Raw genomic sequence first — 15,057 nt, 5'->3', positions numbered from 1 at the left:
GAAAAGCCACAGACTAGAGGAAAATATTCACAATTAATAAAGAAATCTTATCACTTAATAATAAACAAATGAACAACCCATACTAAGAAGTGGCAAACAATTTGAATAGATGCTTTACAAAATGAGATACACAAATGGCCAACAAATAAGTGAAAGATGCTAAACATCATTTATCAGAGATATGCAACTGAAAACCACAGTTAGATACCTATACACTCATTAGAATGGCTGCATTAAAGAGCGACAATACCAAGTACTGACAAAAATGTGGAACAACTGCAACTCTTGCACACTGCTGATGGAAATGTGAAATGGATTAACTACTTCCGAAAACCTTGATATCACACATAATAACCCTACCAACTCAGAAATTTTACTCTAATTATTTACCAAAGAGAAATAAAAATACATACCTACACAAAAATGCACATTAAGTTCATTACAACTATGTTCTTAACAATCAAAAACTGGAAACAATAGGCGAATACATAAATGAATTGTAATATATGTATACACTGGAATACCACTCAGCAATAAAAGTAAAGGTATTTAATATACCTGCTGAAACACTGATGAATCTCAAAATCATGCTGAATGAAGGAAGACAAACAAGAGGACAGTTTGTATAACTCCATTTATATGACATGCAATAAAAAAAATCAATCTAACCTAGTACTAGAAAGCAGATCATTGGTTTGCCAGGAGCCAGGAGGGAGAAGGAAGTCCCAGGAGGGACTGGGAAAGGGAGTGAAGAACGCTTCTGCGTAACAGGTATGTTGTCTATCTTTACTGTAGGAGAGAGTGCATGTGATTATACTCTTATTAAACTCATTAAATTCGCGACTAAAGTAGGGTATATATTACCATGTTTAAATTATATCTCAAAATTCTTTTTTAAAAAATTAAACCTTATTGCTTTAATACTGAAACTCTGAAAAAATTTTAAATGATAAACAGAAAAATGGACAATATTGTTATAGTTACATAGTCATATATTATGTTTTATTAAAATAAATCAACTAAAGCAAAATATATCAACATGTACAAATATCAAAACCACACATCTGAAGACAAAAGCAAGTTGCAGAACAGGTACCCACTGATATACTTGCAAAACAATGTTATTACACACACATACACAAAATAACTTATGTGTATTATTGTAGAGGTAATGAGACATGTTGAAGATGGTAGCAGTTACAGGATATAAAATGGGTTTGAGGACAGTATGCAGGATGCATCAACTCTTCTTGTAATACTTTACTTCCAACCTGCAACGGGTACACTCATTGGTTATATCTGACTCAAAATTGGACATATGTATGAAATATTTCACTACAACTATACCAAGTTTCCCTCCCCTAAAAGGGTGGGCTGTAATTGGGTCAACAGACTTAGTTTCAAGAAGGAAGCTATGAAAAGCTTCCTGTAAATCTGAATTGGAACATTGAGGTCACATGTCCTAGAGTATTCCAGGCAGTATTCTAGCTTCATTCACACACTCAGCTTTCCAGTTACTGAACCTAAGGAGAGGAGACAGATGCAGCCTCAAAGCTGCCCCTGGTGTTTGTTCTGATGGGATCTAGTCTACGCTGAGATTCCCTAGAGGTCGGCCCCAGGATGAACCAGACCATTAGGCACTACAGTCATCCCTCAGTATCTGCTAGGGATTGGCTCAAGGACACCCCCTCAAATACCAAAATCAGCTGATGCTCAAGTCCCTTACAGCGGGCCCTCCGTATCCTTGGGTTCTGCATTGAGAATTCAATCAACCATGGAACCACAGATAGGAAGATACAGATATGCAGAACTGACTGTGTTTGCAGGGGTGACAGCACAGCCGTGATGAAAACTCACTAAAAACATGTGATGGCTCATAAAGGGGAGGGCCATGGGCTGACATGCATTTCTCTAAAAGTGGAATCAGAAACTGAGATTATTCAACATATTTGTGCTTTTAAAAAGTCCATATTCCACATATTATTCCTTCATATTCCACAGTTAATATTTTCATGTCTATTTTCAGTTTTATTTCTATTTAAAAAATTGAAAGCAGTGCAAAACATAACTTTTAGAATAACATCATATCTAAAGGAAAATTTCTGTCCATACTTCCTAAATGGACAGACTTCCTCCAATACAATCTTCAGATATAATAAAGTCTGAATTTTGTTAAAGCCTTCACATTCAAAACATTTTGAAGACCTCATCTAACATCAATTGTCTTATTCAGTAAAATGGCATTTCTTGATATAAGCTCAACTACACTTGCTGTATTCTTTGCATAGCTTCCCTGTTATTCCCTGACATACAATGAGTACAACTTGTGTATGAAGGTCTCAAAAAATACAAGTTATTGACAGTTTTTCCCAAGTATAGTTTATCTGATTGTTAGCAATGGCCAAGTTCTGGAAGAACACTTTCCTACATCCATTTGATTCACAGAATTATCCCCTACAAAATTATTTGTTTGATAAGCCCTAACTTATATTTTCCCACACTTCCTAAATACATTAATAAAGTTTTTTCTACATATATTCATTTTTAGTTGTCTTACTAATATTTTCAGACATTCATTATATTCATAATAATTTCCTCTATGGGTACTCTTTATTTACTCTAGAATATCACTTAAGGTGAAAAATTTGCCACTTTACATTCATAGAGGGTAACATCCTGTGTGACTTCTCCACACTATTTTGAGGTATGAATCACTAAATATTTTTCTCACTGCTATAAGATTTCTTCCCCTGAGTATAATTTTGAATGGACTGTGGGAACTGATTTCTTAGAGGTTTTCCCACAGTGAATACATTCATAGGGTTTCTGCTTTATGTGTCTTCTCTGATGTACTTTGAGACCTGAGTTGCAACTGAAGGTTTTCTCACAATGATTACATTCATAGGGTTTCTCTCCTGTGTGTGTTCTCTGATGTTTAGTGAGATCTGACTTATGACAGAAGGGCTTCCCACATTCATTACACTTACAAGGTTTTTCCCCTGTGTGTATTCTCTGATGTACAGTGAGGACTGATTACTCAGAGAAAGATTTCCCACACTCACTACATTCATAGGGCTTCTCCCCTGTGTGAGTTCTCTGATGTGATCTAAGGACTGAATTGCAAGTGAAGGTTTTCCCACACTGATCACAGTGATAAGACTTTTCCCCTCTGTGTGCCCTCTTATGTACTGTATAGTCTGACCTATGGCAGAAGGTTTTCCCACATTTTTTACACACATAGGGTTTCTCCCCTGTGTGAGTTCTCTGGTGTACTGTAAGATAGGAATTCCTAGAGAAAAATTTCCCACATTCTATACATTCATAGGGTTTCTCACCTGTGTGAGTTCTCTGGTGTTTAGTGAGATCTGACTTATTGTAGAAGGTTTTCCCACATTCATTACATTCATAAGGTTTTTCCCCTGTGTGTATTCTCTGATGCACCGTGAGGACTGAGTTCTCAGAGAAAGATTTTCCACACTCATTACATTCATAGGGTTTCTCCTTTGTGTGGGTTCTCTGATGTACTTTTAGGCCTGAGTTGCGACTAAAGGTTTTCCCACACTGATTACATTTATAGGGTTTCCCCCCTATGTGAGTTTTCTGGTGTTTACTGACATCTGACTTGTGACAGAAGGTTTTCCCACATACTTTACATTCATAGGGTTTCTCACCTGTGTGAGTTCTCTGATGTATTGTAAGGTATGAATTCCTGGAAAAGAACTTCCCACATTGATTACACTCATAGGGTTTCTTGCCTGTGTGTGTTTTCTGATGTATTGTGAGAACTGAGTTGCTTATAAAGGTTTTTCCACATTGATTACATTCATAAGGTTTCTCCCCTGTGTGAATTCTCTGGTGTACTGTAAGATATGACTTATGGTAGAAGCTTTTCCCACATTGACTACATTCATAGGGTTTCTCTCCTGTGTGAGTTCTCTGATGAATTATGAGGTGTGACTTCCTAGAGTAGGATTTCCCACATTCATTGCATTTATAGGGTTTCTCTCCTGTGTGTATCCTCTGATGTAAATTGAGAAGGGATTTCCTAGAGAAGCATTTCCCACATTCATTACATTCATAAGGTTTCTCTCCTGTATGTGTTCTCTGATGTCTGGTGAGTTTTGACTTTTCGCAGAATGCTTTTCCACATTCATTACATTCACAGGCTTTGTCTCCTATGCATGTTCTCTGAGTTACACTAAGAATTGACTTCTCCCAGAAAGGTCCCCTCAAGTTGCTACATTCAAATGTTCTGTTTCCTGCATTAGGAAAGGTTGATCTGCTGAAATTATCCACTCCTTCAATACAATCATAATCTTTCACCTTCAAATGAATTCTACATTTCGAAAGAGATAATGTCTCAAAGGTTTTACCATATTCATTAAACTTATAAAGATTTTCTCTTTGTTGTGCCATCTTATTGGCCATGAGAGTTGAATAATTACAGAATGTTTTATCACATTCATTATGTTCACAAGGACTCTGTCCTATGTGAGTGTATTTATATGTGATGAAAACTGTCTTCTCATGGAAATCTTTCCCATTTTCTTTGTATTCAAAAGATTGTTCTACATTTTTAATTTTCTGACATGGAATGAAGTCTTCATTATGACTGAAGTACTTTCCATTTTGAATGAATTCATAAGGTTTCTCTCCCATATGAATTCTTTCATGATTAACATGAAGAAACCATTTTCCATATGCATTGAGGTATGCATCAGACTTGCTTCTTACATAGTTTTCCTCAATAATAAATTCTGAACTGTATTTCAAACTCATACCACTAGTGTCACATTTACAGGGTATTTTTATGGGAGGAACTGGGTCTGGGCTAAAGTTTAACACTCTTCCTAATACATTACCTTTCTCTATAGCCAGTGTTTTGTTGCTGATAAATGGAGCTTGCCAGAAATGTCTGTCTTGGATTTCTTGACTCTGCTCTAGTTGGTAATAAATTTTGCAGACTTCTAAAAATAAGAAAAAAACTGTAAGTTATGAATTTTATTACATAATATGATGAACTTATATACAAATGCCTTTTTGTATGGCTGACTTAGTTTCTTGAAAAAAGAATAATCCAAAATGTTCATATCCCCCATCGTTTTGGCTTAGAAAAAACAAAGCCAGAAAGAGGAGATAGAAACTTAGAATACACATGTCTACATTTGGCAATTTATAAATATATACTTCAAGACTTAATATAGAGGTTAGAAATAAATTCAAAGCACAGAGAATAAAGAAAAATAGATTTTGAAAAAAAAAAGACTGATCCAGGGATGGGAAATGCAGAGAACCAGAGAGGGAATAAAGATTAGTAGATAAGAGCACCCTAGAGAAATATCAGAGGAATGATCTGATCTTTTGAAGGAAACAGATGAGACTTTACATAATTTTCTTATACTTAAAATACTGCAGATAAATCTCTATGGTTTACATGTTTCCACTTCAATTCTCCTCTTTCAAAAATTATTTTTATTTTCTGTTATATATTGTTAATTTATTATACTGTTAATACCAAATTAAATATCTGGGAAAGTACAGATTTGTTCATGATTAAGGAGTCCTGTAGCCTGCTTTCTAATTCTCCCTCTACCCACGTGACTTAAAAAGAATACAAATGTCTACCAGGGAATGGAAAATCAAAGAGACAAGGAAGATTGCCAGAGGGCCACATCCATTTGTTGCTTTTAGTTTGGGTATATTCAGCTTATTCTCTCAGAGTTTCTGCAAAAGTGAACCTATCCTATCATCAAATGCTAACTTCTCATCTTAAATTTGCTCTGACACAGTATTAATAAATTTTTGCTTTTACACCAGGATTTTCACATTTCTGGGGTTTATTTATATTTAAAACCATGGACATTTATATTTAAAAATATTCATTGACACTTATATTTATTTACCCTAAGAACTGTCAACTAGACTTCATCTTGTTATCTTCCTTTCCAGATTACGCAATATAACAAAAATGATGACTTTGTTAAAAAACCTGTCCAGAGCCCACTGTCTCCAAGCACCATGAGACAAAATAGACTGAAGTTACAATTCTGGAGAAAGATAAAAACACTTTTTACCAATTACATTCATACTGTATCCATGCTATCACTCCAAAAGTCCATAATAAATGTCTTCTTTCTAGGAATGTCAGACTGTTAATTTGCCATAAATTGTTCAAGTCCAATCAAGACTTTCACTAAGCTGGCTTACATTCCTCATTTTGGCTTTGCCCAGAACTTAAACATTAAACATCAGGGAAATGACACTGTCCAAATAAGTCTTTATAAACATCTCTACAATTTCAAGTTCTATTCACACTGAAATTTAAAATTTACATTCTATACATCTCATTCTATCACAACATTGAACAATACTCCTTTGTAACATAAACACCCTCTACTTACTGTGGAAATTTAAAATACCCAACTTTTTTTTTCTTCCTTTTCCAACTATAACCTATGATCCTGTAAGTGTTTATCTTTGATTTCCTCTGAATACCCTGAGTGGACACGGAATTACTGGTCCTTAACAAGTGATGTGCTTTTTCAAAATACACATCTCAACTTTTATTCAAGCCTATAATTTCTGAACAAGAATCTAGAGGTTTATAACCCAAAATGTGCATTTAGAAGTTAATTTCTTGTAGTGTTTTCTGAATGAATCCAAAAAAGGCCCACTCACTCATCAAATCCCAATTAAGAAATGATCCAATATCCATTATAAGTTACATAACAAAATAAGATATACCCTCTTTGGAGATATAACCTCTTTGGAGAAAGCATAATATAGATAAGAAAGCAGACTCATTAATATCTACACTCTATCAGAATCAATAATCAGAATCTATAGCAGATAATGTAAATTAAAACAAGCAAGAAGCATTTCACAAAAGCTGTGGAACTTGAGCTTAAATTAAAATGTATCAAAAAATTTTTACTTCAAAAGATAAAAATAAAAAATGAAAATAAAATGAATACATGTTGCAACATGTATACACAGATAAAAGTTAATGGGAAATATCAAGACTTGTTGAAAATATTTCTTAAAAATAATAAATGCCTACTAAATCTACGATTTTTATTATGAAAATGATGCACAAATATTTCATTGATGGGCATCTTACCAGTATTTAAAACAATTCATTTCAAAGCACTGTTAAAAAGCACATAAATACATACTTTCAAGCCTTCTCTTTTATAAATTCTAATCTGATTTTTAATGGATATATTTCCCATTCTGTTTCATGAATGGTAAAGCCAAGATCTAACACACAAAGACAAGGGAACAGAAAACACTAAGTATCTAAATAAAAATCAGTGGAGAGTCACCTTAAGGCAAGCACTGAGCATAAAAAAATCAATAATTAGTACAGGCTCCTATACAGTGGAATAACATCCCATTTGGATCACTAACCAAAAGGGGCTTAGTTATTAAACAAAATATTAACACTGAGTTTATATCAGATTAGACCAAATTCTTTGGGAGGGGCATCTCAACAAATAAACCTTAATCCTGACCTCAGGATCATAGTACATAGTAGAGGGAATACCGGAAGTGGAAGCATACAGCTATAATATATTGCAGGATGTAATACACATAGAAAAGAGAAATAAAGGACTATGAGAGTGGAAACAGGTAGAGAATAATTTTTTGAGGGGATCTATGAAGACTTTTTAGAGGAAAGGGTAGAGATTTTTGGTTTTTTGTTCTGCGCTTAGGACGTAAAAATTATAAAAACAGAGTTTTTAGTAATATATTTTGAAATGAATAAGAAAATCAAGTGGAATGGCAGAATATATAGCTCTCTCCTGAATGGCATAGGAAGACACCTTAATCATTTTTATCATGGTAAATAATGTACTATACGAGTCTGCTGAACAAATGTTGCACTGTGACTAACTTAGTCAATATATAGGAGGGAATAACTTCCAAATTATGAGTTCAGGTATTTTTCATCTTATAAATATTATTTGTTTTGTGAAAATAAGTTAATTTTGAGCACAGTGCTCTTTTTTTCCTCAAAAAATTATTTATGGAAATATATTATTTTTCTCTTTTGGCTCAGATATTAGATAAAAATCAAGAAACAATCTAAAATGAAGAGTAAAAAACAAAACCCCAAAATTTACATCATCATCATCATCATCATCGTCGTCGTCATCATAATAATGATAATAAAAACAGGAAAAATAACAAACCATTACCATGATCTAGCAGTCTCCATATACTTTTCATGTATTTACTCACAAGAATCACTAAACACATAGGAATTAAACATAGAGTTGTAGGGAAGGAAAGCATATATATGGGTGATACTTAGGAAAGATTCAGTAGGAGTTTAGCACCCCCAGTTTTGTGCCACAGAAATGAGATGAAGCCACATTTAAAGGGTCATTAAAAGAGAAAAACTTAACTGTTGTATATTACTATTGGGAAAAAAAATAGAACTCAGGTTACAAATATGATAAATTAGATGCTTTGGGTGGGGGGAAGAGTCTAATTTCATTTAAGAATTAGAACAATCAAAAGAGGAAACACTATGGCTAGTGTTTTCAGTATTATCAGTGGAAAGTGAGAAGATAAGAATATTTTTTTACGCACTTTTACAAAAGTATAACACTAACAGTGATCTAATATCAGAAAGAAGGACAGAGAGAAAAGTTAAATGATGGCTATAGTTGTCAGCTGTAAGAGTAGAAGGCTATAGAACCTAGTAAATGTGGATAAGTAGGGAAGATTGTGATTTGTTAATGACGATTTTAACATCAGTTCTTGCCACATTGGGAGGAAATCAGAATATCCTGTTAGAGATGCCCTGCAAAGAAAAAATACTGAATAACTGAATGAGCAAAGGAAGTGAAGATATAAATATGGAGTCACTGAAACCTAAAGTCTTGGAGCAAAATTTTATTTTATTTTTTGAGGATCCAATTTGACTATCTGATTTTTAACTGGTAAATTTAGTCCTTTTACATTTATGGTGATTACTAAGATATATCAAGTTGTCTCCTACATTTTACTTGGTGCTTTGTATTTGTCACAGCTTTACTACTATATCCATTGCACTCTTCTTCCTTCATTTTGGACTAATTTGGGTATTTTGTTATCTTTTCCATTTTCTCCTCTTTAAAACTTTGGAGGTTATACACACATTTCTCCACTTTAGGTGGCTGTTCATTTCATTTGTTATCATGAATATTTAACCTAGCATTTGAAGTGATTCTGTATCTTGAATCTCTTTTTCTGAATAACAGAAGAATTAAATACAATTTGATCACCTCCCAAGTCAATTATGCAATTATGTTTAGCATATCATAGTGTCTTTTTCAGCCCTACAAATTAGGTTCATAATTATTTTATCCACATATTGTTTAGAATTACCCATATGTTTCCTAATTTCTTATCACTTACCACTCCTTCTCTCATCTCAAGCATTCTTTTGGGTTTCATTTTCTTTCTTCCTGTAGTATCTCTATTAGAATTTTACTAACAAAGTTATACAGTAACAATATTGCTTCTATAACTTACTTCAGGATCAGTTCAAATTTAATGATACACTCTGACAGAGACTCTTTCCTTAACCAAATTTTATATAAGCTCTTCTGAGACCTATTCTTGGCCAGACCTCAACCTTGGCCTTTCATGACTGTCCTTGCTGAGCAGTTTTGGCAAGAATCCTTGTCAGTCTAGGGAGAATTTCCTCCCCCTTGATGTCTGATCAAGTTCCTCACGCCCCAACCTTGATGTATAAACCTGTGGCCTGCATTTAGCAAGCAACCTGTTAGGCCAGTTTAGTAAGAATCCCCCTACCCTTGATTGCTCTCTTAGTAATTTTCTATTCCGTGACCCCTTCACTCTGCTTGCTCACTACAAATCCCCAGCTGTCTCTGCTGTACTTGGAGTTGAGCTCAGTTTCACTGAAACTTTACCCCTCATTGCAACAGTTACTGAATAAAATCTATATTGCTTTAACTAGGCTTTATTTCTCTCTGACAACTCTGATTCTTTTTTTAAAAAAAAAAGTTTTCTGAGTTCATAGTTCTAATCTGACAAATATTTCTTGCTTCAATTGAGAAGTCTCTGGCAGCGTCTCATACTTTAGTAGGTAACTTGATTTTCTCTCTGGCTGCTGTTCAGATCCAGTGTTCTTCAATTAAATTAATAGTTCTTAAGTATATATTTCTTTTTATTTATCCTGCTTGGTATGTGTTTTGTGTCCCACATATGTGATCTTATTGCATAATTTCTAGAAAATTCGAAGCAATCATTGTTTCATATATTGCTTCTCCATTTTTCTTTCTCTTTCCTGGTCCAATTATTCATGTTATATCTGTCTTCTTATTCCTACCCTAGATATCTTTGAATTTAGTGACTTATTTCCCTTCTCCTGTCATCTTTACTTGGACTATGTCATTTATTTTCTAGTAAAGTCTCTTCAGCTGCATCTAGTCTGCTATTTAATCTATTTTTTAGAACTTCAACTTATTTTTAGTTCTAAAAATTCGAATGGTTATTCAACAATCTGCCTACCCATACCCATTTAGACATTCTTCCTTACTGATTTTATTTCACCTTTTATTTCTTTGAATGAATGTTTTACACTTAACTGTCTAAAAAGCCATTTTCTTAACAGGTGTTGGAAAATATATTTTGTCACTTCTGCTTAATCTCACAAATAATTTATTTCCTAGTTTTTTTGAGCTCGTGTTTTGTTGAACTTAGTGAGAATCTTAATGTCCTGAATTGGAAATGCTTTTCCTTAAGAGAGGACTTGTTTTCTTTTGCTTAAAGCAAGCTACCAATCTGAGATAAACTTAGCCAACAGTCTGGATCCCTTAGTGTGGGAGTATAGTGGGGTAAGGGTAGAAGACAAACACTCCATCCCTCCAGGAGGAGCAGATAATCATCTAGGGCCCAAGAAGCTTTACTGATATGAAAGTAGAAGTCTCTTACAACTGAAGAAAGGGGAGGTACACTGAGGAAGTCCCACTGCTGAGGCCCAGGCTCATACCCAAGACTGAAGCTGGATCAGAACAACAAAGACCACCCGACCCCAGCCACAATGTAGCACGGAGTAACAAGAGCAGCAGCCCACTGCTGAAGGAGGATCAAGAGATGAAAGATAAGCCTTCTCTAACATAACTCCTTGGGAAGACAGTTAAAGGCTGAAAATGGAGCACAAACACAGAAAATTCTCCTGACAAAAAAGATCCAAGAAATATGAATATCAAACACAGCTGCATATAAGTAACTGGAGTCCCAGAAAAGAAGGAAAAAAAAGATGAAAGCCGTCAAACCACATATATGAGAAGCTGAGAAAACAACAAAAAAGAGAAATACAAACAAATAAAACAAAACAAGCTAAACCTAGAAACATTGTAGTTAAACAGCTGAAAAACAAAAATAAAAAGAAAATCTGGAAGGCAGCTAGAGGAACTAAAACATTAAATATAGAGGAACAAAGGAAGGAGTAATAATGTGAGCCAGAGGACAATAGAGCGACTCCTTAAAGTAAGGACAGAAAAAAGTGCCAATCCACAATTCTATACTCAGAGAAATTCTATATTCACAAATAAAGATGAAATAAAGGTCTTTTTAGGTAAAAAAAAAAAAAAAAAAAAAAAAGGCTGAGAAAATTCACTGCCAAGAGACTTGTGTTACAAGGAATACTGAGAAAAAAATGTGACAATGAATATATATATGTTCACGTATAACTGAAAAATTGTGCTCTACACTGGAATTTGACACAGCATTGTAAAATGATTATAAATCAGTAAAAAATGTTAAAATAAAATAAAATAAAAGACAAAAAAGAAATATTAAAGGAAGTATTGGAAGGACTAAGATACACAAAGAAATAAAGTGCTAGAATATGATTTTTTTAAAGGTAAGTAAAAGACTTTTCATCACTTTAAAAGATGATTAGCTGCCTAAAGCAAAGATGTTAATCATGTATTGCAGGATTTCTAAGTAAAAATGTAAATCTAAGTAAAATGGCTAAACATCACACAGAGTGGGAGGGAGTAATAGAATTACATTGTTTTAAGACTGTAAGACAACATGGAAAATAGTAGTATTAGACTGTGATAAACTGAAGATGTATACTGTGTACCACAGGGCAACCACATAGTACATAAATTAAGATAGAGGTATTACTAGTAGTAAATAGTAGAGATAAAACAAAAAAATTCTCAATCCAAAAGAGCTTTTAAAAAAGAAAAAAAGGAGGGGGTAATAACAAATGGGATAAATAGGAAACAAGCAGCAAAATAATAAATTTGAATCCAAACATACAAAAATTATGTTAAATTTAAGTGGTCAAAATATTCCAATTAAAAAATAGAGGTTTTCATATTAGATAAAAAAGACCCAACCATATGCTATCTGTAAGTAATCCACTTTAGATATAAATAGGTTAAAAGGAGGGGAAAAGATATATGTGGAAACATTAATTAAAAGAAAGCTAGAGGAGCTATATTAATATCAAAGTAAACTTGAGAACGAAGACTACTATCCGGGATACAGAGATATTACATAATCATAAAGGGATCAATTCATCAAGAGGACATAAAGATCCTAATATTTTTGCAGCTAATAATTCTTCAAAATTCATAAAGCAAAAACCAACATAACTGAAAGGAGAAATAAATGCAAAATTACAGCTGGAGACTGCAATACTGCTCTCTCAATGTGTCACTGACAAAGCTTTTGAGGGTTATACCCCCGACCCCATTTTCCCATTAGCCATGTAGTTTTTAATTTATTTTGTATTGAGCAGTGTTTTTTTAGGAATGCACATGTCCTGTTATAACAGAACTCATTGCATTAGTATATTTCTTTCTTAATTTTTAGCCTCCCCTAATCAATCCATACAGCCTATCTCTGTTGCTCAGATTTGTAACTATTACATTCTGTTCTGTCATCTAATTCCTCTATTTCTTTAAAATTGGTCCTTCAGTTAAATTCAGAGAAAACCACCAATCTTTTTTATGTCTCTCCTGGTTATCTGATATGCATCCTCTAACAAAGGCTTCTGGGAACAAAGTTCTTGCCTACTCAAAGAATATTGGCTCTTTTTTGTTAAATATCTTTTTAATGGGGTATAAAATTCCTAATGTGACTTCATAAGGATTTTGTAGGAATTGCTCTGCTGACTTTTAGCAGCAAATTCTGCTGTGGAAAAGTCTGAAGCTAGCTGGACTTTTTCTTACACTGACTGGCTGTCAAACTGATTCTTTGTTTTTGAAATCTATTAACCATGTTAGCATATATCATAATGTTGACAATTTTAGGTCCATATACCCTGATTGAGGATTTGCTCTTTTATGCAGACTAAACTGTATCTTTCCCCACCAAGTGTTCTTAGAATATTTTAAATACTTGCTCTATTTCTTTGACTTTCTATTTTGGGGAATGAATTGTATTTATGAAATACATATGGAATCTTTTTTATTCTTTTTTATGTACTTCAAATTTTATTTATTTCCGTGTCTTCTTGCTCATTTTTTTCATTTCTTTCTGAATGTAATTTTGGCAGTACCTATTCTTCCTTAAGATTCCTCCGATTTGTTTACTTAACTGTGATTTTATTTTCTGTTCCAATTGTTTTCTGAGTTTGACATCCTACAATTCATTTTCTAGCTTATGAACATCTTTCTTGAATCCTTTTGTCACAGAAGTAATCAAATCAATTAGTTCTCCTTTCTGAAATTCATGGTTTAATATCTGGTCACAGTACTTATGTAATTTATAACTGCTTCAGTCAGATGACAACTCAATTGCCTACTACTTCTTTTCTGATCTTCTCCACCCCTTTTTTCTTGCAATAGTTTGTATGCATTTGTGCTGATTCCTTTTTGATTACTTGGCTTCAAAGGACACGAGTTTTTAAGAACAGCTCACTGCATGAGGTTTACTGGGGAGAGGGAATAGAGATGTATCTTAGATTAAAAGGATAATTCCCTATGAACATGTGTTGTGCACATGTACCAGACTCAGTCTATAGATCAACCTAGATCTGCCTTCCTTTCTCAACCAAGTAGCCTTACAGGGCTTGCTCTGTTGGTAATCATGGAGTCAGGTGCTGGGGTTGGCACCAGTGCAGATGCCGACCAAGTGTTGTGCTGACTTCACTGCACAAGTAGCTGAACTTGGGCCCTGAAGGCGCTGGCTTCCCCAGCAGCTACCTAGAGAGGTAATGTAATCCAGAGATGAGATGGAGTTAAAACTCTACAGACCAGTCTTATCTAATGAGAGAGAGGAACAAGAAGACAGCAGATACATCAGTTCCCCTCCCACCTTTCTGACTGTTTCTTCCAGGACATGGTGGTTCACATGAACACTATGAAAATACCCTGCTGACTGAGCAATCAAATGTGCTTATTACAGACCCATAGCTAATTGCCTCATTGTGTTCCCTTCCTCATAACCAGACTCACTCCCTGCGTCTTCTCATTTTTGTAGGAGGTCTGCACATCCTGACCAACTGTTATCAAGAAAGTCTTTGCTTTAAATTCTGTGTTCTAGGATTACCCACTAAAGTAGCATGTAAGTTTATTTCCCCACATATATGCCTCTGTGAGGTCCCCCCCTCAACAAATGGAAAGTCTCCCTTTGCTTGTTGTCACAGAAAGAGTGTTATTGAAAAGTATGGCTTGTGTGTCTGCTTCCACACTTAGCCCTACTATGTTTGCTTTGCAGAACCAAACTGTATTCAAAGCTCCAGCTATCCTGTGCCCAATATTGTGGTTATATGAACATTTAGGTCTCACATCTCAGAGTATGTAATTTGTACCTGAAGAGGACTTTGCCAGTTCCTCTGAACATCAGAAGTGCTTTTCTTTTTTGTTTCTTTTATTTTATTAAGTTATAAAAAATGCTTTTGTTTTATAACCATCTGCTGATACATATACTCCTGCTTGATTTTTTTTTCAGTAATGTTGCAGCTTTTACACTTGTACTGATTTGGGATCTTGGATATTCTCTAGTGTTAAAAAATGGAGTTTGTATTACTCGTTTTCCTTAATGTTTCTTGATGATTTGCAGGCAGAGATAGAGAAA

The 15,057-nt window shown here is 34.2% G+C and overlaps 1 protein-coding gene across 2 annotated transcripts in view; it reads right to left on the bottom strand.

Moving 5' to 3' along the window:
* Positions 1 to 980: 980 nt before the first annotated feature.
* LOC105064474 (zinc finger protein 33B-like) overlaps positions 981 to 15,057 on the bottom strand; it is a 31,295-nt gene continuing 17,218 nt past the window's right edge. Inside the window, exons 6-7 of one of the 2 annotated variants that reach the window (XM_074374438.1) lie at positions 4,863 to 4,967; positions 981 to 1,271 (exon numbers count right to left, since the gene is read on the bottom strand). In XM_074374438.1, the coding sequence (XP_074230539.1) occupies positions 1,261 to 1,271; positions 4,863 to 4,967 (116 nt within the window). In that variant the 3' untranslated portion in view covers positions 981 to 1,260. Of the gene's footprint in view, positions 4,968 to 15,057 lie in introns of both variants that reach the window. The other variant, XM_045512444.2, reaches the window with a different exon arrangement.

The sequence above is a fragment of the Camelus bactrianus genome, chromosome 11, assembly GCF_048773025.1.
Source record: "Camelus bactrianus isolate YW-2024 breed Bactrian camel chromosome 11, ASM4877302v1, whole genome shotgun sequence".
Lineage (NCBI taxonomy): Eukaryota > Metazoa > Chordata > Mammalia > Artiodactyla > Camelidae > Camelus > Camelus bactrianus.
Note: the sequence above shows the minus strand (reverse complement) of the source record. Positions and strands in the feature narration are given on the sequence as shown.